Source organism: Epinephelus fuscoguttatus, linkage group LG23, assembly GCF_011397635.1.
Source record: "Epinephelus fuscoguttatus linkage group LG23, E.fuscoguttatus.final_Chr_v1".
Taxonomy (NCBI): domain Eukaryota; kingdom Metazoa; phylum Chordata; class Actinopteri; order Perciformes; family Serranidae; genus Epinephelus; species Epinephelus fuscoguttatus.
This window is the reverse complement of record NC_064774.1, coordinates 12,766,197-12,794,146: the sequence shown is the minus strand read 5'-3', so window position 1 is coordinate 12,794,146 and position 27,950 is coordinate 12,766,197. Positions and strand designations below refer to the sequence as shown.

General features: G+C 44.3%; 1 protein-coding gene across 8 annotated transcripts in view; it reads left to right on the top strand.

Moving 5' to 3' along the window:
- Positions 1–8,750: 8,750 nt before the first annotated feature.
- chd3 (chromodomain helicase DNA binding protein 3) overlaps positions 8,751–27,950 on the top strand; it is a 69,250-nt gene continuing 50,050 nt past the window's right edge. For 2 of the 8 annotated variants that reach the window (XM_049569448.1, XM_049569454.1), the window contains exons 1-11: positions 8,752–9,333; positions 13,522–13,649; positions 13,728–13,916; positions 13,997–14,124; positions 16,809–17,047; positions 19,626–19,759; positions 19,870–20,005; positions 21,710–21,885; positions 23,410–23,679; positions 24,638–24,841; positions 24,947–25,170. In XM_049569448.1, the coding sequence (XP_049425405.1) occupies positions 9,171–9,333; positions 13,522–13,649; positions 13,728–13,916; positions 13,997–14,124; positions 16,809–17,047; positions 19,626–19,759; positions 19,870–20,005; positions 21,710–21,885; positions 23,410–23,679; positions 24,638–24,841; positions 24,947–25,170 (1,991 nt within the window). In that variant the 5' untranslated portion in view covers positions 8,752–9,170. Of the gene's footprint in view, positions 9,334–13,521; positions 13,650–13,727; positions 13,917–13,996; positions 14,125–16,808; positions 17,048–19,625; positions 19,760–19,869; positions 20,006–21,709; positions 21,886–23,409; positions 23,680–24,637; positions 24,842–24,946; positions 25,171–27,950 lie in introns of all 8 variants that reach the window. The other 6 variants (XM_049569457.1, XM_049569449.1, XM_049569453.1 and 3 more) reach the window with 5 other exon arrangements.

The following is a 27,950-nucleotide window of genomic DNA, read 5'->3' as shown; positions in this document are numbered from 1 at the left end:
CTCCTGGGCACTGCAGAGTTGCCCCTGAGCAAGACACCCAGCCCCCAAGTGCTCGGGGTGCCCTTCCAACTCAGCCCCTGTGTGTATATGTAGCCTATGTACAGAGCATTTGAGAATACTCAGTTATTTGTGAGGCCATGTTAAACTCTCTCTGAAGATACAGAATGCAGAAACTGAAGTGTTGAGCAATTCCACAGACTGTGTTTCATTCCTGGGCAGGAGGAGATAAGATAAGACAAGTTAAGACAAGATATGATAAGACGAGACATAATAACTGATCCCAGAGTGGAAAACTACAGACCTAAGAACATGTATAATTTCATGGTAATTAAATATGTAGAGAGAGTATGAGTTATTGATCAGAAGAATCATCAGTTTCTCAGTTATACTCCTGATTCAGCCAGATGTTTTTGATATGTTGTTTCCTCAGGCTCTGGTCCACAGTGATCACACTGATGACTAACTGAGTGAAGTGCTGCACCCTCAGGGGAGGTTTGTGCACATGTTCCCCTCCCGGGCCGCACCGACTGGGCCAATAGTGTGAGGAGCCCGTGGAGGAGGGAATAATGATACGAGGTGGGACTGCTCAACATCTTCACATCACAGTGTTACAGCTGGAGGTGAGGAGCATGTGCTGGAATGCAACTTTTTTTGTGACTCTTAGAATGAAACCATGTCTGCTTGTAGCCCCGTACATGCCAGCTTTTAGCGACCAGTTCAACCAGAGTTATTTAACATCAAATTTGTTTAGTAATGTAAAAGAAATGTGAAAGAAGGAGACATGATATTTAGAAGAAAAAAAAGAATATTGTGTAGCTGAAATACATTTTTTATGTCTCCACACGATACAGTAATAACCATAGCTGGAGGCATCATATTTTCAGGTCGTCTGTCCCATCCTTGTGTACATGATATCTCAAGAACACCTAAAGGAAATTTCTACAAATTTGGCACAAATGTCCACTTGGACTCAATGATGAATTTATTCGTTTTTGGTGGTCATAACCTAAAGGTCAAGGTCACTGTGACCTTGCATCCATCTAATTCTTGGGACCTAAATATCTCAAGAAAGGGTTGAGGGAATTTCTTCAAATTTGGCACAAACTAATTATATTTTGCTGGTTAAGGATCAAAGTTGAGGCCGCTGTGACCTTGCATCCATCTCATTCTCGTTGTGTGTGTGTGTGTGTGTGTGTGTGTGTGTGCGTGCATACATGTATATTTACGTATCTCTGTGTGGGGTGGAAGGGTTGGGTTTTCTCTTTTCTTTCTGTTTTCTGTTTTGGATCTTTGTTGTTTTTAACCTCTGTGAGGCACTTTGTGTTACTGTTGTATGAAAAGTGCCATGTAAATAAAGTTGATTTGATTTGATTTGATTTAGTCAGAATCCAAAGGTCAAGTTCACTGTGACCTTGCATCCATCAGGGAATTACTTCAAAGTTGGCACAAATATCCACTTGGACTCAACAATAAACTGATTAGTTTTTGGTTGTCATAGCTCAAGGTCACTGTGACCTTGACGGTCTCATTTTTTTATGAACGCAATATCTCAAGAACACTGTGAGAGAATTTCTTCAAATTTGGCACAAACTGATTATATTTTGGTGGTCAAGGATCAAAAGTCAAGGTCACTGTGACCTTACATCCATCTAATTTTTGGGAACTCAGTATCTCGAGTTAGTCAAGGTCCAAAGGTCAAGGTCACTGTGACCTTGCATCCATCTCATTCATGTGAATGCAGTATCTCAAGAAATGCTTGAGGGGATTTCTTCAAAGTTGACACAAATATCCACTTGGACTCAACAATAAACTGATTCGTTTTTAGGTTGTCATAGCTCAAGGTCACTGTGACCTTGACGGTCTCATTTTTTTGTGAACGCAATATCTCAAGAACACCGTGAGGGAATTTCTTTAAATTTGGCACAAATGTTCACTTGGATGATGAACTGATTGGATTTGGTGGTTAAAGCACAAGGTCAGTGTCGGGGGGCTTGATTCTGAACAATTTGTTGTTTTTCTTTTCCAACTTTGATCATTTCTGATTCATTCATGAATTTATTAATATATGTTTGTACATCTGAATCTCCTACGGTTTAGTTTTAGTACATCCTCGCTGTATTTATTTAAAGATTAGTATCCTTATATTTATTTTTTTTGTTTTGTTTTGTTTTTATGTGTGTGTTTTAGCCTCTTTTTATGTTTTTCCTTTTCTTTTTAAAATAATATTTTCAAATGCACAGGTGGAAACCTGACACATTTTGGAACTGCTCCTGCCCTCCTGTACTGTAATTTGAGCATCTGTTAATAAAAACATATCTAGGTCAAGGTCAGTGTGACCCTGCATCCATCTCATTCTCATGAACACAGTATCTCAAAAACAACTTAAGGGAATTTCTTTAAATTTTACATGTATGTCCACTTAGAGTGAAGAATAAACGGATTAGAAGTTGGTGGATAAAGGTCAAGGTCATCGTGACCTCACAAAATATGTTTTTTGCCATAACTCAAGAATTCATACACTAATTATGACAAAACTTCACACAAACATCTAACAGGATAAAATAATGAAGTGATGACATTTTATATCCAAAAGGTCAAAGGTCAGTTTCCCTGTGACATCATAATGTTCTGTAAAAACACTTTTTCGGCCATTTGCCAACCTCATATCTGACATTTGGCCAGATACTTAATCATCATGCCACCTTAATTGGTTGTTTTTAATAAGAAATTGATGACATTTCCAGCAGCAATTGTGGCACCAAAACCAGTTGTTTTTAGCAAGACGTCACAAGCATTTCCAGCGGTGACTGTCCCGACAAAACTGGTTCTTTTGTAGCGAGAAATTGGCAACATGTCTAGTAGCGATTGACGCCCCCAAACTAGCTGTTTTTAGAGCTATTGGTGCATTTTCAGTGGTGATTGTTCCATCAAAACCAGATATTTTAAGCCCAAACATGATGTTTTCATAACCACGTCTAGGTGGTTTTTATGCCTTAACATTACCACACTTTAAACCGTGAACAATATCCACTGCATAACGACATACAAATGTTACATGTGTCGTTTGCAGAAACAAGATGCCGACATTTGTTCTTTTGATGAGGTTGCTCTGATGGACAGCTACTGTCTCTGTGACATGGTCACCTCTTTGCACTTTGAATCCTATTTCATAGGAAATAAGAACATTTTGTAGAGGGTTTTTTTTGCAGAGATTGGGGTTCAGGACCGTGCCAAACCAGAATAAAAGATTCTAAAGCAAATTAAACACTGATGAAATCTCAAAGGTCAGAAGAAGTCATAATTGGAACCTATTAACTGGCGCATGCACACAAAAAGAATATGTCATACTTTAAAACACTTTTGTTGGGATATGCAGAGCTAACTTTTTCTACTTGGCACCCGCTGCATGAACATTATTTAAGCACTATCTGCTCTCCGGGTCGCCTCGGTTCAGACAGCTCAGCTCTGAATGGAGCACAGAAACCTTCCTCTGTGTGTCACACTGCATAAAATCTGGGTTAGCTACAGCGCAGCACCCAGGGGAGGCGCTTTTTCCTCTCATCCTCGACATGTCTCCCTGCCAAACGGACACAGGGGGTGTTGGAGGGGAGAGGAAAGGGGGGGCCACAGCACAGTAGTGCAGTGTGTCAGGGCCTGCGGCATCTGAGAGAGAGTGCCGGCTAGTTTCAGATGCATAGTGAGACACATGCACAGTCATGGCTTCAAATACCTCACACACACATGGATGCTGTGTGGGTGAGGGTATATAAAGCACACACACAAATGCACATAAACACACATGTCTTGCCAGCCACCCAATCTGGAGACAGCAGACACCTCTGTGGCCAGAGGCTTCATGGGGGGGCTTCCAGTCAGATGCACAGATGCACACACACTCCTCCTCCCCCCTTGTGGGTCTTGCATTGCGCCGTGCCTCTCTTGGCAGATGTAGCCGTTGGATCAGACACTTACAAATTCCTCTCTTGTCGTTTGTGGGCGCGGGGAAGCCGAGCCGGAGCGGCACAGGCACCTGTTGCAGCAGAGGGAGCACGAGGTGTAATTGAAATGCTTGTTTACATGAGATCCAGTTATGGGTGTAAAAAGCCGCAGCTGACAGATAAATATACACAAACAGAATGCAAAAACAAAGCTCCGCACAATGAGGCTGCTGTCTTCCCTGGTTCTTGCCGGAAAGGCAGACCAGCCTTGAAAATACAAAGTGATCTCGGGATTGTTCTCACCATATCCCATGAAAATGATTCCACTCTCACTCATAACATAAAGAACATATTTGCATATTTGTTATACAGCTACAAATGTGTTTGGTTACAGGTTATTTTGTGGGCTGAATTATTTTGTTTAAGGGTACAATACGGTTTTATTGAATGCTTACACTGTAAAAATAACAAACGTAGCCACCTTTATGTCACTTATCGGTTTGTGGGCTCCCGTTCTGAGGCTTCGAGTTCGGGATTTTGGCTGTCACCATCTTGGATTTTTGGAGCCAGAAGCGACCCGAGGTGACCATATTTGGACCAGAGGGTGGAGCTGACTAATGGACTGTGGTGATACCTCGCAGACTACCTGTCGCTCAAAGCAGCCACACCTTTAATCATGCGTAACTTTAAGCTTTAATAAAATGTAAATAGGTGACTTAATAGAAATTCACCCACTGTGCAGTTGTCACAAATGTTTGAATTAGCCATAGAGACTAAAACTGTTTTTGCACCAGACTTTAAACATGTTTATTTCTGCTGTAAAGTTGTGTATTTTAACATGATGGTCTATGGAGATTGACTCGTTTCTGGAGCCAGCCTCAAGTGGCCATTAGAGGAACTGCAGTTTTTGACACTTTAGCGTCGGCTTCATTTTTCAGCCCCAGAGTTTGCCGCTTGTACCATTTAGCGTCATCTTGCATTAGCTTTCCAATTGTATTAATATCTTAAAAATGGAGACACACAACTTGCCACTTGTTAAGTTTATGTGCGTGACTGGTGACCGTAGATCCGTAAATATACAGATGACGCCTCTAGTGTCCAACGCAAGGAAGTGCATTTCTTTACAGATGGATAGAAACCGCGTGTAGCCATTGGGGAGAGGCTAATTTTGTTGTTGTTGTTTTTTTTTCCATCTAGTATTTTGGAAAATGTGATGACAATCTGACTGTATATAACGTATAACCATATTTTAGAAGAATAAAATTACTCAGATTCATAATGTGTTAAAACTAGATAAACAGGTTGTTCTCAATCATATACTCTCACTTGACGATCAACACAGGCAACTGAATTAAAGGAAATAGCCTATTAGCTAGTTAGCAGCCTGTTAGCTAAGCTAGCACACGGTCATACGGTCTCTCTGAAATCCACTGCAAACGTTCAATTTTTAACGTACTAGCGGCAAATTTCAGACTGGAATATTACGAAGGGGAGGAGTTTCGCAGGCACATTGGATACTCCCATTCCCATAGTTATGAATGGACTTCTGGTTGACTCGTCTCTATACACATACAAAAGTCAAAACAAGGCGTAGGCTCGTTAAGTGTTGCTCCACAACCAGCTGTGTCCAATTAACTGATGGTGTCACTGACTGATTCATTGACGGGCACAAAATGATTATGTTATACAGTAGTTTAGGCCTTCATGTGTACTGTGCATACATATTAAAGTAAAAAAAAAAAACAAACTTAAATTTGAATTGCAATGGATTTAAGACAAATAATACTTTAAGAAACATGAGAAGGGCTGTAGTATTCATCAGCCATATTTTCAATATGGCACTTTGGTTTTGACAGAAGATAACCCTCCTACTGTCTGTAGATATTCAAGGTGCGAGAATTTAAATCACACATTTTGAGGAAGTCCTGGATGAGTTCCTCTTACTGTTGAATTTAAATGTTGACATACAGGAAGAAAAGCAGAGGTGTTACTGATATCATTAATGAGTGTCCGAGTAAACAACAACAGTGTGTTCCTCTGCCAGAAAATGTTGAGCAACACTTAATTTTTTGCATTCTGGTGAATTTTTCTGCATCAATTTACGGTGGAAATGTCTTTAATTTTGTCAAAATAAATGTCCTCTGTACTTTAATGATTTTATTGGGGGGTGGGGCGTCTTCAACATGCCCTATGGTCATATCTTGTTTGAGCTACATCACACTGCCTTGACAGTCTCCGGTGGACGCGCTCCACTTTGTCTGTATCCATAAAGGCTCATTTATGCTCACTGGATACGTATATGGACACGTACAGAGCCACCTGTCGATATGCTGTGTTCATTTCATCCATATTTGTGCACGTTTTTCAAAATGGAGCAGTATCACCGGAATCCATGGGGGCAGTGTAGCATAGTTCAAATTATAACTGTTGGACACAAGGAAGACATTTTAAAAATGGCAAACAAATCAGTAATTTAGTGAAAAGAATTCTCCTTCCACATGTCGCAATGTATTTAATGACCATTATATGTAGTGCTGCCTCCCCTAAAAAGAACATTTATACGACCTTGTTACTGTTGCCTTGTTTGTGTTGTCAGAAACTTTTGTTCCTGCCCTCTGGTGCCATCTAGTGGATGTACCTATGCTAACGTAAAGGACGCATGGAAGTGCGAGGGCAGTGACGGTACGAGCCCGAACATTTCTTCAGTGTTAAGTGTTCTTTTGGATCGGCTCTCTTTTGTGAATTTGCACCGCCTCTAATCTGCCGATCAAATCAGTTAATAATAATAATAATAATAATAAGTAATCAAAAAGTCAAATATAAGAAGTTACATTGCTACCAACCACTCTACAAACTGTATGTGTTGTAGCTGCTGCTGCAGGAGTGTGAGCTCTGCATCGTGGACAGTTGTGAGAGTCTGCCTGGCCATAAATGCACAGTGACAGGGCTAACCGAATCATCACACAGCTAACGTTACCTGACGTTTATTAACAACAGAGTTCAGCGATTTCAGTGTCGGTGAGAGCAGCAACATAAAGTTTCTATCAGGATGGTCCCGGATCAGACCTCCTGGACCAAAAGGATCAAATACAGGTATCATTTAATTTGGGACGCTTCATGACTATGACATTCATTTATTATGTGAAATTGCTCATTTAGATGCTTTGTTGTTGTTGTTGTTGTTGTTGTTGTTTTTTCTTTTTTAAATGAACTTGTAACAAAATTAGTTGATTGAAATTAAATCAAGGCCATATGGCCTTGATTTAATTTCAATCAACTAATTTTGTTGATTGTTCATTGATTGTTCAAAATTAGTTGATTGAAATTAAATCAAGGCCATATGGCCTTGATTTAATTTCAATCAACTAATTTTGTTACAAGTTCATTTAAAAAAGAAAAAACAACAACAACAACAAAGCATCTAAATGAGCAATTTCACATAATAAATGAATGTCATAGTCATGAAGCGTCCCAAATTAAATGATACCTGTATTTGATCCTTTTGGTCCAGGAGGTCTGATCCGGGACCATCCTGATAGAAACTTTATGTTGCTGCTCTCACCGACACTGAAATCGCTGAACTCTGTTGTTAATAAACGTCAGGTAACGTTAGCTGTGTGATGATTCGGTTAGCCCTGTCACTGTGCATTTATGGCCAGGCAGACTCTCACAACTGTCCACGATGCGGAGCTCACTTTATTATCGTCTCGTTTGAGGACACTGGGACTTTGTTATCATCTCGTTTGAGGACATTGGGACTTTAATATCGTCTCATTTAAAGACATTGGGACTTTATTATCGTCTCGTTTGAGGACACTGGGACTTTAATATTGTCTCATTTAAAGACATTGGGACTTTATTATCTTCTCGTTTGAGGACACTGGGACTTTATTAAAATGTTTCTGGATGACAGTGTTTAGTTTTTTACACTCATCAGGTCCTACTGACCCCAAATGGCTGGGAGAAATTAAAAATGCACATTAAACAAATGTTCATGAGAATATAAGTTGTTAAACTATATTCATATTTTAACCCATTTCTTTTTGCATGAGGAGCTCATCAGGATGCAGATAATATTTCCTACTCTATCTCGCTGCCATCAGTTTCTCCTGTCTGACCCCGATTTGGCTGCGAGCTTTTGAATGTGAAAGGCAAATCAAAATTCCTTTTGTCAAAACAGAAGTGCCCTGAGCAGCCACTGAGGGCTGGCTGGGGTTGAGGGATTCCCATGGCCTTACTGCCATCCAGCCTGCTGCTGCTGCTGCTGCTGCTGAGATTTACACACCAACAAGAGTTCACAAAAATCTCCTGTGCTTGTTTTAAAACCTCTGGATTACCCGCTCTGAGCTGTTTAACATGGTGCTTTATAAAGTGGGAGGGGGGGGCGTAGTTTGCATATTGTGAATTGTTTCCATCCCCACCACAAGTAGTTAATTTTTAAGCAATACAATCTGATGTAAGTCTGGGCATGGCTGCGGCAGATTTTCCCAACCCCCCTCTTTCAATCCCTCCCCAGCACTCACACACACACACACACACACACACACACACACACACACACTGTGCTCCAAAATATTTTTTATACAACGGTGGGGGCTCCGGAGAATATAAGGTGGCCATATTTGATAGATTTGTGTCGGGCTCTGCAATGCAGAAAGAGAGAGTTGTTGCGCGTGATCTTGCAAGTGACAGTGACACCAGGCGAGTCTGTCGGATTCGTGACTGATCCGGACTTGGAGGGGAGAAACGAGACGAGGGGAGGGTGGAGGTGGAGGTGGAGGAGGTGGTGGTGGAGGTGGAGGGAGGGAGGTGAGGGTGGTGGTGTGTGTGTGTGTGTGGGGGGGGAGACAGAAAAGAAACAAACAAGTAACAATGTAACTTACATGCAGTCACACACCCCTTTCTCTTGTAACAATGTGTACGTTTTTAAGGAGGGAGGGGGCGCGCGGAGGGAGAAAGGGAGCCGGAGAGAGATAGAGAAAGGAGGAGGGGGGTGCGTTCTGAAATAATATAGTCAGCCATTTTTTATGTAAGGGGATTTTTTCTTATTGGGGGGGTTGTTAAAAAATAAATATAAGAGGGCGGCCATCTTTGTTGCTCTGCCTAGTGTAAAATATTTCAAAACGCCCCCCACTTTTTTCTGTGCCGATTTGAATATTAAATAAATATCACACATTCGGGGCAAGAATACGCTTTTTGGAACACAAGGACGGACCCGATGACAGGAGTATAATGTCCTCTCCTCTCCGCTCCTGTGAGGAAGACGAGGGCATGGTGGTTAATTCCGAGGGAGGAGATTTTGATGAAGAAGACGACGACGGAGACCTAGACGAGAACGCAAGCGACATAAACTCGCCGGCGGCGCCTCGGGAAACTGCAACACCGGCCGCGCCAGGTACAGTAAAACAGGAGAAAACTGGCGCACAAGTCGGGAGCGCGCACACGAAATAAAAACACACTTAGTTAGCGGGTTTGGGGGAATGTTGCAAAGGCAGACGGCGTGGTGAGAGGCAGCCGCAGTTTGTGCTCCATATCGGCGCCTCCACCGCTCCACACGGTACAGTAGACACCAGCGAGTGCGCGCATGCAAAAATAGTACTTTTACTATAAAAACCAGCCACATGTTTCACCACCTTTACCCGCCACAGCCTCCGTAGCCCCCCAGCTATTGCACCTATGTGTTAGTATAGGTGCCATTTGTGCAGCTAGACATACTGGAGATAAAAAAAAAAAAAAAAAAAGAAGGTCGAGAGCGCGCTTTGAAACTCCTCTCCACTTTGCAACAAAACGCAAAAACACCAGTGTTGTTTCAATCTCTCCCACTCCACTTCCTCTGCACCTCCAGCACATCCCAACAAAGTTTACTCCTAACTTGCCACACAGCTGCTTTTCCTTGCACTTCTTCTTCTTCTTCCTCCTCCTCCGTCAGCGTTAAAAAGTTGCAGCCTGTGTGCCCCTCTCAGATCCATTTTGACAGCTCTCAGACATGCATGATAGATAAATGAGCAGGGTGTGATAAGGTCGCCCTGAAGGGTTAAAGAAGCTCATGGCTGAGAGAGAGAGGGCTGGAAAACATGGACTCCCCTGGCTGGCCGGAGGCTATATATATTTGATACCCATCAGAGAGGAGAGGATGCGTTGTGCTGTGCAGACATGAAAGCTGGGTGCCAGACACAAACTTGCCCTCCTGTCTTAATGTCGCTGTGACAGGTCAAAATAGGACACTGCTGCTGCTGCTGCTGCTCTCACAGGACACTGAGGTGTGACTGCTCAGCTGCCTCTCACCACCTGAACAACATGTTTATCAAATGCATTATCACCCAGCATGGCAGCTTTGTCGCTCCTCTCAGCTGTGGCAACAAAACGAACATGATTGAATGACATTCTGGAAGTTTCTGTGACAGTAGCAGCAGCAGCAGCAGCAGCACGGGGGGGTTGCAGCAGTGGAAGTAAAGGGTGCACAAAGTAGTGGCTGGTTAACCACACTGCAACAGTGCAAGTCAAAAATAGCCGTGCAGCAGCCTTAAGGTTGCAGTTTATTCACGAAACACACAATAAGCTAGTGATGAGTGTGTTGTGTGTTGGGCGCGATGCAGAGAAAGTTAAAAGTGCAGATGTCACAGGGGAGAGATGTGAGTTTGCACAAGTGTCATTTCCTGTGTGAATATCACAGGAATCAAACACCGCTTTGTCTTTGGAGCTAATTAGCTGCGCCGCCATGCCGGTGCCAGACAGATAAATAGAGCTCCCCGTCGAGGACCTTAACCCCCTCACGACCTCCAGCAGCGGTCGCAGCGGTGGTCGGGGTCCCCGTGTGGGAATTACAGCACGGGAGAGGAGTCGTTCCAGTTCAGCGCACCGTCCCGCTGGCGGCCTCTGAATCACCGAGCCCTGCGTGCGTGCTGCCGCCGCCCCCGGCGCGACTTCGGCGGCTGCGCGCTGCACAGATACGCGGGAAGGGTTGGCTGGGGTGGGAGTGAGGAGGAGGTGGTGGTGGTGGTGGAGGAAGAGGAGGAGGGGGCTGTTGCTGCCGCTGCTGCTGCTGCTGCTGCTGGAGGGAGCGCTCACCAACAAAGGCAGGCAGACAATAAAATCCGACAGAATGTAGCCTATCTAACAGGCTGGTTGCACAGGCCCAGACCGCAGCCCATATTTTGGTTATGCTTTAATGCTTTGCTGCATTTTTGCCTTTTGAAGCTGTGGCTGCTGTTGTTTTCTCTGTCTCTTTTTCTACTCCAAGCCAGGTCAGGTTGCAGGTTCAATTGCTCTCCCTGTGGTTGTGATATTGCACAAGCAGCGTGGGGAATAACTGGCCTGATATTTTCACATCATTTGCAGTGAAAGCAGAGATACAGTCATGTATTTTAGATGCTCTGTGGCTGTGAGTTCTCTATTATATAACAAGGGGGAAGGGGGGGCTGAGGTATTTGTGTTTCTACTATTTGTGTTCCCTTAAATCAAAAGTTTAAAAATATATAACACTTTTTTTTAAACACAGTAGGACTTGCAGATGATTTTCAGCTTTGTTAATGAAGCTGCAAATGACACTTTTGCATCCTCAATAAATCAGCCCAGGTTGATAAAATGACCTGACCCAGCATCGACCTGAACTTGGCATGCTGGAAGAAATAAGTCGGGCTGCATCTGGTTGCCCAACTCGGCTGAGACTTGGGATGAATGATGCCCCAGAAACCGACATTGCCACCGCGGGGTTGTTATTGAAGTATGACCCGGCTCAGCTTCGGTCCAAACCCAGCATGCTAGAAGATATAAGCTAGGCTGTGTTCAGGTGCCTGACTCGGCTGAGAATTTTGTTGACCGATGCTCCAGAATCGAGACAGACAAACTGGCTCAATTTGGTTGCTGACACTGCCACCACCGGTCCATTATTAAAAATGACCTGGCTTAGGTTAGGCCCAAACCCGGCACACTGGAAGAAATAAGTTGGGCTGCATCCGGTGGCCGGACTTGCCTGAACTCGGGATGAATGATGCCCCAGAATCAGAACAATTGAACTGTCCTAATTACGGTTGCTGACATTGACATCACTTGACTGTTATTAAGAAAGACCCAGCCCAGCTTCGGCCCAAACCCAAAGACTTGGAATTAATGAGGGCCCAAAATTGGGTCAGATAAACTGGTTCAATTTGGCTGCAGACGTTGCCGTAACTTGGCTGTTATTAAAAAGGACCTGACCCAGCCAAACCCAACATGGTGGAAGAAATAAGTTGGGCTGCATCCGACCTGGACTCGGGATGAGTGATGTCCCAGAATTGGGACAAATAAACTTTCCCAATTACACTTGCTGACTGCCATTTTAAAAAATGTCCTGGCCTAGCCTTGGCCTAAACCCAGCATGCCAGAAGAAGTTAGACAGTGTTCGTTTCCCAACTTGGCTGAGACTCGGGAGGATGAACGACGCCCCAGAATTGGGCCTGGCTCGATTCGTCTCCTGACATTGACATCACTGGTCCATTATTAAAAGTGACCCTGCCTAGCATAGGCCCAAACCCAAAATAAGTTGGGCTGCATCCGATGGCCCGACTTGCTGAATCGGGACAGATAAACTGTCCCAATGCGGCTGCCAAGTGCCATCACTTGGCCGTTTAAAATTACCTAGCCCAGCTGCAGCCCAAACCCGGTATGCTGGAAGATCTAAGTTGGGCCGTGTTCGGTTCCTCACTTGGCTAAGACTCGGGATGAATGACGCCCCAGAATAAACTTTCTCGAGTTGCCATCACTGGGCTGTTGCCAAAAAAAAGGCCCGGCCCGGCTTCAACCCAAACCCAGTACACTGGAAGAAATAAATTGGGCTGTATCCAGTTGCCTGACTTGCCTGGACTCGGGATAAATGATGCCCCAGAATCAGGACAAGTAATGTCTCGATTCAGCTGCCACCACTGGGCTGTTATCAAAAATGACCTGGCCCAGCTGCGGTCCAGACTGCGTCTGGTTCCCCGACTTTAAGGGGACTCGAAACCCAAATAAACCATCTCAAGTCGCCCTCCGACTGCCATCAAGGGCCAGAAAGTGACCTGGCCCTGCTTTGCTCCAAACTCAGCTTGCCAGATAAAAAAGTCAGGTCAAGTCCAGTACCCTGACTTTGATGAGACTTAGAGTGAATTACACCCCAGAATTAAGCCAAATAAAGTTCTGTCGAGAGACACTGCCGTCACTGGGCTGTTATCAAAATGACCTGGCCCAGCATTGGCCCAAATTCAGCATACTAGAAGAAATAACTCTGGTCGCGTTCGGTTGTTCAACTTGGCTGAGACTCTGATGAGTAACGCCTTAGAATAAGGCCAAATAAACTGGCTCAATTCCGACTCCTAACACTGCCATTATTGGGAATTATCCCCATGCGATGGAACCACCAACACCAGCTGTCACATGTACTTACAGCCCTCTGACGAACTGTATCTAATTTACCATGTGTCACAATTCAGAAGGGGTCAGAGGTCGCCGAAGCCACCGTGGCTATCATGCAGCTTCTGTTGTGTGTAATTATGTTCAACTGGGATTAGCAGGGTGTTGGGAAGCTTATTGCTCATCTGATTCTAATAGCTGTCTCGCTCCCGTCTAGAAGAAGAGCCAGAGGTATCAGACAGAGAGGTCCCGCTCAGGAAGAAAGGACGGCCGAAGAAAAAGAGGGACACAAAGAAGAAAGACAAAGAGGGGAAACCTGTCAAAGCAAAAAAACGCAAGAAGATTGTAAGTTTGTTGCACTTTGTTTTTACTTTGTGGACCACATTACAACGTCTTCATTATTTTTCATTCTCCTCTCTTCAGGACAGTGATGTAGACAGAGACTCAGACAGAGAAAGAGATTTCGGCGAGAACTCAGACAGCGTAGCCAGCGACTATGGATCTGGAGAGAAAAAGAAGAAGAAGAAACATAAAGAAAGGAAGGAGAAGAAAACCAAGAAGAAGAAAAAAGTCGATGGGGACCGAGACAGCAGTCAGGAGGAAACAACAAAGGTAAAGAGTAACACACAATAAAAAATCATCTTTAAGTGCATTATGTTATCTCTCTGTTCTGACTGGTGGTTTCTTCCCAGCAGCCGATAGAGCAGAAGACCTCAGCCCAGCTGGCAAAGGAGTGGGGTCTGGAGGATGTTGATCATACCTTCACAGAGGAGGACTACAGGGAGCTCACCAACTACAAAGCCTTCAGCCAGTTCATGAGGTGCGGTATTTTTATTTTCCCATGGTGCTGACGTTGACAGCTGGCCGTAGCTGCATGAAGACAAGTATTGCATATGCATGCAGTGTTTTTTGCTCCAAGTACTGTTAGCTTGCTTTGGTCTGAATCAGGGACTGAGTTCGTCACAAAGTTGTATAATTGCCTAGAGTTGGTTCGTGTTCTCACGGCAGCATTTACAAACGGACCAGATCAAATACCTTGTGAGAGAAAGCTGCTCTTGATTGGTCAGAATTTCCATGTGGGAACAATACAGGAAATAAACCAAATGTTGAAGAAGAGTACACTTGCAAGATAAATGTGACACTTTCTAATGTCACAATGGAGGGACAACTACGCAGGTTGATTTTAGCGCTGCTCATCGTGGACTATATTGCTGTCATTGTTCATTTTAGTCAAACCATACAGTTTGAAAACAAGGCGCGGCTCCAACTAGAAAACAATGTTTTGATGCATTGGATGTGCTGAATGTGCATATTAAGGCACTACAGGAGGAGGTACACATTAATAATCCTCCAGGACTGTAACATGCTCATGTTTAACCCAAACAATGTGTCATGTGACTGCAGTTGGTTCACATCCAGGTCGGAACACGTTCTCACCACAAACGAACCGCACCAGAGTTTGTTTGTAACCGGACCGAGACCTTCTTGAAGAGGTGGTCTCGGTCCGGTTACAACTGAACTCTGGTGCGGTTCAGTTGTTTTGGTGCGCAGCTGAGTGTGATTGCTGTGTTCACACCTGCCCAAACAGACCGCACTTAGGGGGCAAATAAACTTGAGTTTGACTGAACCGAACCAAACAGGGCAGGTGTGAAAGCACCCTTAAATCAGTCTTTCAAAAGTCTTAAAAATGCTACGACTTGGGAAGTAGGATTTTATTAGTAGCTTTTTCTCATGTTTCAGTGTAAAATCTGAAGTCTGAGGAAGAGGCTTGAAACATCGCTCTGCATTAAAATCCTTCTCAATGGGAGCTGCTTGGTGTGCGAACTTATTTGTTCTCTACTTTGCCAGACGTTTCTTTCCACTCCATTGGACGTTGGGATGTGTGTGTCTTTTGTAGTGCTTTTCATTGTAAAATCTCAAAATAATTCATATTCGTGAATGTAGAGTCTGTAGGCAAACCCCAGAGATCTTGTCTCCGGAAGAAGAGCGTGCTAGGCTGTTTGTAGTCTGCGCGATATTGACTAATCACGTTTGAGCCGGCTGCAGTTGTTGCCAGGTTAAACGGTCCATGCGGTGAACTAACGAGGCGGAACATAACTGGCGTCACTGCAATCTCTGAATCCATCGCAATGGTTCAGCGTATTTACTTATATATAAACGGAAGTCGGAAACGGAAACTCGCCTCCTCTGCCCAAATCAAACCGGAATGCCAAAAAATCCAGAGCCTTGCCCCCAGAGGCTGCCGAATACAGCCGATGGGTTCCGAGAATGGCTATGTCCAGTAACCAAGAACTTGCAGCATGATTGAAGCTGGACCAAAGCAATGCATGCAAGGCTTGATGTGTTTCATGCATGAAGTTCTTAAACTCCATGATGAGAATCAAGGCAGTGGAATCCCTCATGCACCGACAAACGGCTGATATTTCCAAGTTCTGTTCTTCCCTTGTATCTACCACAGGGCAAAAAAGTCATGTTTTATATTACAATAAGTATGTGGGCAAAATTAGTCCCTCATCCTAAGTAACTGATGTCAGTTTGTGTTTTTTTCCCTTTGTTTTCAGTTCGAAAAATTGGTGTTAAATGTAATTTCAAGTGGCATTAAAAGGTCTTAAATCCTCCTGCCTTAAGCGACAGGAACCTGGAAGGAAACATGTATCTACTGCTCACCTAGCACCACTGAGCTAGCTAACATTACAGCTTAGCCGAGGAGGACGCCATTAATGTTTATATCTTGCACTGTAATGAGCCTCTCGTCCATGAGTAGATGCACACTTCCTTCTGTGCAGTGATACAGTCGGTGGGTGTGGATCAGTAGAAAGAAAATAGTTCCTACATGAATCTGCTCACAACAAGGTGAGTAACCAGATCATGATTTCTCTATAGAGACGTTGCTTTTCAGATGTATTTTTTAGTGCTTTGAGCACCACAAGCTGAGTCCCATCTAGTTCCATTATATTGGAGAGAAGTTAGACATCTCTACGGCAAGGTTAACCTCACCAGACAGGCCCAGTTTGGAGTGTAAGCTTGTTTATGGCTCTACGTCTCAGTTCTGCATGTATACATATGCACATGTGCTGTTGTGGAACACAAAATAATGGGCTACCCTTTGTATAAAGTTACGCACCTGTCACACAGACCAGCCCCCAGCAACAGAAGCTGTCCATGGTGAAAGTACCCGCAGCATATTAACACAGATACAGGTGGCGTGGGCTGAAAACAACTTGCCTCTGTCTCCCTCTGGCAGCTGTGTCTTTATCATCCGTGCTAGTCGTGCTGTCAGTGTGTCAGTGGCAGCCTGAGCCTCAGCCTCCGTGGCTGACTCATACCTGCTTTGACTCTGATAACATGAATCCATAATGTCCACTGCTTGTATATGTCGGGAAGTTATTTGGCTGTCTCAGCTCCACTGGCAGACTGAGCCGGAGTGGAGAACTAAAATGTAAGCCATTCCTGTGACTAATACGTATTATTGACATTTTAATGACCCTGACCTCTTGCTCGCAGGCCGATGATAGCCAAGAAGAATCCCAAGATCCCCATGTCAAAGATGATGACCATACTGGGGGCCAAGTGGAGGGAGTTCAGCTCCAATAATCCTTTCAAGGGCAATGCCGCTGCCGTCGCAGCGGCTGCTGCGGCTGCCGCGATTGCTGTTGCTGAGCAGGTCTCTGCAGCGAACGTCTCTCCTGAGCCTCCACCGCAGCCGCCACCAATCAGGAAGGCAAAGACGAAAGAGGGCAAAGGTCAGTGGTTCCTTTCCCTGTACCCCTGTAGCTTTTGTGTCAGTCTGGGATTTTGTGTGAAATAAAGCGCTTTTCATTGATATAAGTGTGTTAAATATCCAGTAAAAACAGGTCACTTTGCAGCTTGAGAAGCACATGACGACACAAGAACAGTAATCATCTTTAACATGTGCTGATGTCTTGTGATCAGCTGCTGTTTTCTTATGTTGTGGTTTACATGCTAATATTTCAACCAGGAGAGGCTCACTAAGATTAAAGGGATAGTTCAGATCTTTTGAAGCGGGGTTGTATGAGGTTCTTATCCATAGTGTATTACCTACATTAGATCTCATTCACCATGCCCTCAGTTTGGAGAAGCAGGCAGGAGTACCACAGTGAAAGATAAGTAATGTAAGGCTTCACCAGAGTCACACAAAAACACAAACTAACTGATCGAGGCAGCGGTAGACCAGAAGCTCCTGTGTTCAGTGAGGTAAAATTGCTGTTTTTGTCAATGGAGTCTGGCTTTGAAGAGAGCATAAATACCTGCTTCAGTTCCTCATCGGAAAAGGCTGTCCGATGCCAAAAGTAATGCCGTGAAAATGTTTTAAATATAGAGTACACGTAGGGGTGGGGGAGCAAAAATCAATGTAGCATAGTATCGCAATACTCAGCATATCGCAACATATTTAAAATCGCAGTAATGTGGTATCGTGACTTAAGTATTGTGAAAATATCATATCGTGGATCCTCTGGTGATTCCCACCCCTATGTACACGTAAAATGAGTTTGATATTTTTCGGTGGGACTAATTTTTTTAGGTGACTAAAGTACATTCCCAGTTGGCCAGATGTTGATATTTGGTAGAATTTAGGTTGTAACATCGTGTGACAAAATTCAATGTCAGCACAATGTCTAATGCTAACAACGTGATGAAGAATATCAACAACAGATGACGTTTGTATTTTGTTGGTTTTAAGTTGTGTTGTTGGGAACCAAAATCACACGTCTTCCACACATCTAATGCCAACGTCAACTTGACGCAGAGTAACATTTACACGTAAAGCCTAGTTCACATTACACGATTTTCACCCCGATTTTGCGTCACAGAGACCATCATAATCTTTTGAGTGTTCATACCTGGTGACGAGTGTTTCTGTCATCGGGAGTCTCGCCAACTGCATTACGACCCTTTGTGTGCACACCACAAGATTTCTCCACTGAGCCCTCGCCGACAGAGCCCCAGATAATGCGGTGACGTCACCAAACTACGTTTTTTAACTTGGAGACGACACATCATAAAGGCATTGATATTCTCCCCAGTGTTGAATCAGATCTGCCTCCAGGGCCTGGGTCCAAACACAGCGCACCCCCCTGTGATCCTGTGGACGCCGCCATTGTTGCTGTTGCTTGCCGGCTAGGCTTGTCCTCCTTACTTTTCTTCCGTCCTCCTGCGTGCTGACGTGGGACAGTCAGTCGTGTCAGACTTCTCCAGTTTTCTAGCATGCCAGATATCCAGTCCCAGTCACAGACAAGGGGGCGACTTGCTCGTAGGCACATGAGGACTATCTGACAATTCACTTCGGACCCAAGGTGGCTCTTGAGATCCTCTGCGACGTCAAAATCACGGTGAAAATTGTGTAATGTGAACTAGCCTTTAGGTATAGAGAACAAAACCCAGTGTCACAAAATGCAAAACGTCACGATGTTAGTGTCCACACGACATGAAATTCTAACGTCGTCAGACATTTAAAGTATTGTCAACCCAATTTTAACGTCCAACCAAAATTTAACATCTGTCCAGTGTAAGAGTCAGCTGGTGCCAGCTGGGTTGAATAGCCTCAGTGGTGGTACTCCTGCCTGCTCCTCTAAATCAATAAGTTCATACAACCCCACTTCAAAAGATGTTAACTATCCCTTTACTGTCTCTTTTTCAAGGGAGACTTGGCCGAGGCAGGCAGCAGCATAAATAAAACCACATAGCTACAAACAGAAAACACAAAAAGCGACGACATTAAGAGGAATCTGCCTTTAATTCCTCCATTTGGATCTTAAAAGTGTGTAACAAGATTAATTGAGTGTGCCAAGCCGAGGGTGCTGAATACACAAATACCCTTTTTCCAATTTCTCTGTGGCCATAGGGAACAGAACGCGTAAAGAAGTCCTGAGAGTGCAAATAGTCCTGTCTTGTCACTTTACTGTGGGATAAAGACACATAGGTAGTGTGGGAGCAGTCCAAGAAATACCTTATATACTGTATATAAAGGTGTGCCAGTGACAGAGCAGAAGCAGGCTGCTACCCAGAGAGTATAACCCACAGTGGTGAGTCAGAGCTTTACAAGTGGTAATGAACCTCAGGGAAGCATTGTAAGCTGTGTCAACCATATGAAGGCACTAAGCAGAGGTGTGCATATATAAAAGATCACCGTAATCCAACAGGGGTAAAGAAATATGAGGCGGTGACAAGTCGCTCAGTTTAAGAACCTATGTAGAAAGACCCAGGATTAGCGTCACTATAAGACAACAAACTGACCTCATTTACTCTTGCTCCTGTGTTACTCACTGCCTTGTCATTCATCTTATGATCTTATGTGTCCAGGCCCTGGCTACAAGAAGCGCAGTAAAAGCCCTCGAGTCCCAGAAAAGAAAAAGGCCCTGGCAAAGGCGAAAAAGATGGCACCCATTCGTATCAAACTATCGCCTATAGGTGCCAAGAGGAAGAAGAGTTGCTCAGTGAGTTCAAAGCTTCTCTCTGTCTCCATTCCAGCTTCTTCGTCCTCCAATTCTGTTACCTGTTTACTGTTGTTTCTTCTTTCTTTGACCCTTTCTTTGCTCTCTGTCAGAGCGAGGACATGGACGAGGATGAGTCCGAGCAGGAGGACTCCAGCGTGCACAGCTCCTCGGTTCGCTCTGACAGCTCCGGCCGTGTTAAGAAGAACAAGCGAGGACGGCCTGCCAAGAAGAAGAAGAAAAATACAAGTACAGTCACAACCTGTCCATTACATGTATTATATATAATTATAGATGAAGTATGCCAAATCTGTATTATAGTGTAGTTTGGATTTTTTGAAGTGGATGTCGGTTGGCATGACCCCCAGTTTGGAGAAGCAGGCAGGAGTACTAGCATTGAAGACAAGTACTGCAGTACATCAGTTTAAGTGTACGTTATTTACCTATGCTCTCTTCTACGCCACCAGACTACATCGACAAAAACAGTAATTCACCTCGCAGAAATTTGGAGCTGCTTGTCTCCTGCTCTATTGTGTGTCATTGGGGTTTTAAAGGGTAACTTCAGATTCACCAAAGTCACACTATAACACAAACTAACTAGCTGATCGAGGCAGCAGCAGACCAGCAGCTCTCGGCTACAGCGAGGTAAGGGCACTGACACACCAAGCCAACAGTTGCCTGTCGATCAAAGTATATTGCTCTAGTTTTTGCGGTGTGTCCCACATCGTTGGCACTGGTCAGCCCTTGTCGGCTGTTTTTCAGCTGAATCAGCATGTCGTCTGAGCTTGCTGGTGAATGAGATCACTTTGATTGGCTGTTCAACTCAGTGCACAAGTTGAGAAATGGAAGTGAGGCAAGTAAACAAATGGCTTAAGTCATACATCCATGCAAGATGCTGTGGATCGAAACAAACCTTATACTATATACTAGGTAAGATTATTTTTGTAGCCATTGAGCTCTTTAGCAGAAACGGTTCAGAACTGTTTGCATTATTGTTCGTTAGGACACGGTAAATATCATTTGTTCCTTCAGCATTTGGATGTGTTGTTAATGTGCTAACTGGCTAACTAGCATCTTGAATCAGTCCCGTCGGTCTTCTGGCTTAACTTTTTGGATGACAAATACAATGACTGTCGCCTCATAGCAAGGGGGTTTGGGGTCTGAATCCACCGGCTGGGGCCCTTCTTTGTAGAGTTTGCATGTTCTCCCTGTGTCAGCGTGGGTTTCCTCCAGGTACTCCAGCTTCCTCCCACAGTCCAAAGACATGCAGATTAACTGGTGACTCTAAATTGTCCGTAGGTGTGAATGTGAATGGTTGTCTGTCTCCATGTGTCAGCCCTGTGATAGTCTGGTGACCTGTCCAGGGTGTACCCTGCCTCTCACCCAATGTCAGCTGGGATAGGCTCCAGCACACTGCGACCCAGTATAAGGATAAGCGGTTACAGAAAATTAGTTGTCCCTGAGTGTATGGAGAGTCCTTATACACAGGTGGGAAACATATGTGCTAGTTGGTCGTTGGCTGTAGTCTTTGCGGTGTGTTCAAGTGCACCTTTTTAGCTGGGACATAGGCAACGTGAAGCAATGAAACAGTTGGCCTTTATTGCCACTAGTTTTTGTTAACGGCTTCAGTTCTTTGTCTAAAAGGGATGTCTGATGCCAAGGTAAAGCAGTGAAAATATTCTAAATATAGTTTAGACTTGAACTGATATAGATTGTTATATGTGGCTAACATACGTTCGGCTGCTGCCCTGTTCGCAGCAGTACATTGCTTAGCTTCTGTGGCGGTACTCCTGTCTGCTTCTCCAAAGTGGGGGCGTACTGACTGCCATCTACTGTAGGTAACACTCTGACTATGTACCTGACTAAGTACCTCAAACAGATCCTCTTGAAAAAACCCGAACTAATTCCCGACATGTTTCAGACATCTTTCTGTGTTTGTCTCACGCCCTGCAGTCCAAGGTGAAGAGGAGGGAGACGGCTACGAGACGGATCATCAGGACTACTGCGAGGTGTGTCAGCAGGGCGGAGAGATCATCCTGTGCGACACTTGTCCCCGAGCGTACCACCTCGTCTGCCTCGAGCCCGAGCTGGACAAGGCCCCCGAGGGCAAGTGGAGCTGCCCGCACTGCGTGAGTACAGGACCACGTCTGGTTTTTTTGCTCAGCATCCTTATTCATATATTTATCTTGAAGTGACGTGTCGACTTGGCAAGGCCGAGTGAGAATAAGAAAAGACAATTAAAGTGGGTTTGTTTTTACTTGCTCGGAGCTGCAGATGAATAGAGGCTTTGTAGCTGCGTCGCAAATCTCAGCGGAAGGCTGGCTGAATTCAGACGAACACAATCCTGTCCAGGCAAAGACTGATACCTGAAGTGGTGCTGTGGGTGTAGATCTATTCAGTCACTTCACAAATTAAACTCAATGTTCATTTTTCGGTTACCATGACACAGATAACTGTCTTTATACCGAAACAAGTAAAATAAGTCAGCTCAATGAATCACTGTGAGTTAAATGTGGAGTGCAGAGGTGTTAGGTGGAGTTGTGTTCAGGTGCTGGCAACCTAATAACACAGAGAAAGGCAGGAGGTTGGCATCAGCAGACCTGAGAGTGCAGGAGGGAGTGTACTGATGGAGTAGCTAAGACGGGTAGAGGGGAGTCAAGTTGTGGAGGGCTTTATAGGTGATGAGGAGGAGGAGTTTGTATTTGTATTGTAGTTTCTTGAGAGTTTTGGATGATGAACCGTAGAGGAGACTGTTGCAGTAATCAAGTCTGGAAGTGACGAACGCGTGAATGAGACTCTCTGCAGCTGAAAAGGAGAGGGATGGACAGGGGGTGCACAAGAAGACAAGATCACATCTCTGACATGCTCTTGACTGGAATAGTGTTTCTAAAGTCAGGTATTAGGGATGGGAAATGATAAGATTTAATTGACACCAAAGCCATTATTGATTCTGCGGTTTTGGCAGCCCTTCTGTGTAGAGCTTCCATGTTCTCCTCGTGTCAGCGTGGGTTTTCTCCAGGTACTCTAGTTTCCTCCCATCCAAAGACATGCAGGTTACTTGATGACCCCTTTTTCAATTGTCACTCTTGGCCGCACAGAGTAAAGCCATGCCTGTTCCAATTTGTGTTTCCATTGTCAGTTTAGACGCGCCTTGACATATTAAGCTGCGCCAGAGATGGACCTTCTCAGGAGTAGATTGAAAAGCCCTCAAGCGAGTAGCGGTGACGATCCCCCGTTCTGCCCCCAAAATAAGCGTGTGTTTTTGTGAGACTCTCCTCACCTGTATCTGCATGAGAGCAGAGAGAAAGGCGTTTTTAAAAGTCTCTGTGTGTTCAGCTCTCAGTACGTCTGTAGCATCTAAGTGAATCTCTGTGGTTTGGAGTTTAGTTTCTCTCCTGCGTCCTGTTTGTACTGTTTCATGTTCACTATCAGCCATATTAGAAGTTGTGTGAAGTTGAAATCCCAAACCACGCCAAGCCAGGCTACCTGTGCAAAGTGTACCCTGCCTCTCGCCCACTGTCTGCTGGGATAGACCCCAAGTCCCCAAGTCCACAAGCGACCCCTAACAGGATATTTGTCATTGTCAAAATTCTGTCAAAACATATATTTATATATATTTGACATGTCAGTTAATGAACTATTTCCTTCCTCAGGAAAAAGAGGGAATCCAGTGGGAAGCAAAGGACGAGGACTTTGAGGATTTCGAGGAGGACAGCGAGGACAGGGTGATATCGGAGGTCAGAGTCGGGGTCCACACCGGGGCGGACGAGGAGGATGACGACCACATGGAGTTCTGTCGGGTGTGTAAAGACGGAGGCGAGCTGCTGTGCTGCGACACCTGCACCTCCTCCTACCACATCCACTGTCTCAACCCGCCGCTGCCGGAGATCCCCAATGGAGAGTGGCTTTGTCCGCGCTGCACGGTGAGAAATATTAAAAAGTAGGTTCAAGGTTGAAAAATACCAAAGCTGCCGTTAAAATTTTAGACATATGAGAAATTGAACTGTATCGAATATTGAAATATATGAGAAGGTAGATTCAAGACACTTGAGAGAAAATGTATTCCAAGCTAAATGTGTCCTAGACAAAGACAATTTCATGGGCATGTGTAAATGTGGAGGTCGTGGTGTGATGAGGGCAACAGAACCACATCATCTGCATAAAGCAGAGATGCAATTCTGAGGTTCCCAGACCACACCCCTTCGTCCCCCCAGCGGCAGAATGGAGCGTGAGATGGATCAGCAGTTTGGTGCAGCTTTTGCAGTGATGCAGGCGCAACTATCGTGGTGAAGACGAAGCTGAACTGGAAGGCAAAGCTTTTGATTTTCTGGTCCATCTATGTCCCAACCCTCACCTATGGTCATAAACTCTGGGTAGTGACTGAAATGAGATTCCTCCGTGGGGTGGCTGGGCTCAGCCTTAGAGATAAGGTAAGGAGCTTGGATGTTTGGAGGGAGCTCGGAGTAGAGCCACTACTCTTTTGCATCGAAAAGGTTCAGTTGAGGTAGTTCAGGTATCTGATCAGGATGCCTCTTGGGCACCTCTCGTTATAGGTGTTTCGGGCACGTCCCACTGGTAGGAGGCCCCGGGGCAGACCAGAACATGATGGAGGGATTACGTATCTCATCTGGCCTGGGAACGCCTCGGGGTCCTCCAGGAGGAGCACGAAAGCGTTGCTTGGGAGAGGGACGTCTGGGGTGCTCTGGGGTGCCCTCGCGACCCAGCCCCGGATAAGCGGGGGCCCAAATATACAGATGTATCAAACAGATTCAGCTGAGTGTTACTAAATAAATAGTCTTAGTCCTAACCAACTGTTTGACTGCAAACACAGGATCCGTTCACACTTCCTAGGATTAACTATTCTTAGTATTCCTCCTTTAGTGTCCGCCAATCAAAGGACGTGTCCAGAAGATCCTCCACTGGCGATGGGGTGAACCTCCGCCTCCCATCCCTGTCCCCCCGGCTCCTGATGCCCCGCCTGATGCCCCACTGCCGCCTCCCATGAAGGGCCGAGCCGAGAGGGAGTTCTTTGTCAAGCTGACTGGGCAGTCGTACTGGCACTGTACCTGGATCACTGAGCTGCAGGTGAGACAGAAAGGATTCAAGTGACGGTCACATCGAGTCTAGAACTGCTCAGAACTTTTCTCCCAATCCTCATCTTCCTGTTCCTGTTCTCCTTCCTCCTCCCAGCTGGAGATCTTTCACTCGGTGATGTACAGAAACTACCAGAGGAAGACGGACATGGACGAGCCTCCCAGCCTGGATTACGGGTCGGGCGCAGAGGACGAGAACGGAGTGGGGAAGAGCGAGAAGAGGAGGGCCAAGGACCCCCAGTACGCCATGCTGGAAGACAAGTACTACAGATACGGCATCAAGCCTGAGTGGATGATGATCCACCGCATCATCAACCACAGGTGAGGCTTGTGTGTGAGCATTAGCACGCAGTGTCTGGGCTTTTGAAATGTGGTGTCGTCAGTTCCTGAGTGTATTGTCATTAATTTATAATGCAATCCAAGCCAGTGTGATTTATTTATCTTTATTAACATCTGCCATTAACTATTTTTCAGTTAACAGGATTTTGTTTTTGGTCTGTTTTAAGTGTTGAGAACACTGGGGGAACCCACACACAGGACACAAACAGTTGGGGGAAAAAATAAGGATTTATTCCAACAAAAGGAAAAAATGGTCCAAGGATCAAGTGAGAAGGGTGAGGGGGATGATGAGCAGGGCTGGCTGGGGAGCAGATGGGTGGATGGCTGGCAGGTTGGTTGGAGAAAGGAGAGGCAGATGCGTACTGGTCCTGGAACATACGGAGAATCAGGATTAACAAAAAGGCGGAAACAACACGGGGAAATCACAATCAATAAATTGTCCTTTCTTAAAGTCTGGCCTGAGAAAACTACCACAGAGGGTTGAACAACATTCTGGCGATGAGTGGGTGAGAACCAGGGGTAGATATAGACTGGAGGTTGATGAGCTTGATGGAAGGCAGGTGTGTGTGATCAGCCAGGTGTGTGTAGTCAGCCAGGAGCCAGGGAAGGGAAGCCACAAGACACAGACAGACACTGGGGAAAGGGGCAGGGAAAACACAGGAGAACACTGGGAAATGCAGTCCAACAGCACACAGCTGCAACAGTAAGAGGTTAAAACGGTCTCATAAGTACTCACAAACAAATGTAACTCCTAAAACACAATGCATTAGTGGCAGCACTTCTTCTTCTGTTTACAATAACAGCGTTTGGCATCCATAAATGTTGCATTACTGCCATCTAGTGGAGAGCATATGGTCTTCCTTGCATGTGAATTTGTGAATTCTGAGCTAACCTTAGCTGCTCACATTATGCATATCATGATTAGCTCAGTTCAACTGTTCAATTTATTTTACACTAAAAGCACTAAAAGATAATTAATAAAGATTTACCATTATGGTAAACTAGATATGAGACAAGGTGGTGATTCACCTCGTCTGAAGTCTGAATATGTGTCCATTCCTCGGTTAGTTACATGTCTTTAGTCCATAAGGGTCCACTTATTGAAATAACTAAGATGGGTTTTTTTTTCATAAAGCTGACAGTGTAACTCTCTCTTTCAGCTCATGAGGTTGGACCTAGATGTGCTGTCTCTCTAGGCCAGATCAAATGAATGATTTGTAAATTATATTATTTGATAGGATCATTTTTATACTAGTAATATTCACACTTGTTTAAATAAGAAATTTGATAACATTTCTGTCTTTTTTTGATAAACAGGAGTTCTATGTGAAAGGAATTAAAGGCCTGTCCCAGATGTACATTGGTTGAATTCAGTGACTGAAGCAAATAAAAGCCGAGGGCCAGTTGCACAGAACACCTTAAGTTAATATTTTCCTTAAAGTCCTAGTAAAGGTTTCCTCAAAATGAAATCAGTTGCACAAAACACCCTTAAGGTTTCCTTAAAATGTTAAGTATTTATGGTTTTCTTCTTGTCTTGGTCTTATAATTAAGGAATCGCTTGACCGTTGCACAAAAGACAAAAACCAAATTCAGGTAAAAATATTTTTAAGGTACCTCTGACTCTACCTTAACGCATTGAAACCTGAGCAAAGTGACTTGATTTCTTTCAAAAACATGTGAAGAAGGCAATTAGCAAAAAATAACAAGATAAAAATAGCAAGAAATAAGAGAAAAAGGTGACGAAAATTAAAAAACAAACTCAAATAAGGGCATAATCTTAAAAAAAGTGCTTAAAATTTGTAACATAATTTTAAAATACATATTTATGCATATTTCTTCCATAGATTTTTTAAAAATAATTTACAAATCTACTAACGTCTCGCAGTTTACGGAACATTTCTTGCCGAATTGCTCATTGCCTTTCTTCTTGTGTATTTTGAAATAAATCAAACCAATGTGCTCGGGATTCAAAGGTTAAAAAAAGTGATGTCGCTCCAGGTTTGACTGGAGGGTTGACTGCAAAGTGACTGAGATTATGGTGATAAATGAAAAAACTAACACACCCTGAGAAAAGTGTTCTGTGACCAGGAGAGCCCAGTGGATACACTTTTAAATTTAATACTATGGATTTAATTCTCATTGCAGTTTCCTCCGACAATCGTTTTCTGATATTTGGGGATCAAATTTACTTTGTAGTTTGTGCTTTCTATGATTGTATTCCTCTAGAAGTTTGATCTTCTCCTCCTCTAACCAATATGGTTTTCTTGTCTTTGTCATTTTTTCACTCCCTAACTATAAGCCAACTTTGTGAGACGATAGCAAGCGTCACAAGTGTGAGTCCCAGCAAACAAACAATTTCCATGGAAAATTTTGCTGCTGTAAAATCTCTTTTAACACAGTAAATGACTGAATGTTTTTCCTTAACAAAGAAAACTATTCAAGGGATTCTGTGCAACTGTGTAAGTCCCTTAGTTGAGGAGGAATTAAGCCTTAAGTATCGTACTTAAGGAGAAAGCTTAAGGTGTTTTTGTACAACCAGCCTCTGGGATATTAACTCAAGTTCTATGGTTTTCAAATGATGAGTTACTGATTCAGATCACCGCATTTATTTGTGTGTTTTGAGTTCAGTGACTTGACATTTGTTTGTGAACACTTGTGAGACTGTTTTAACACCGCAGTACTGTTGTAGTACAAAATGGTGGTTTACAAAATCCGAATACATTCAAACACATAACGCAAGCACTCACTGTTCTGTGTGTGTC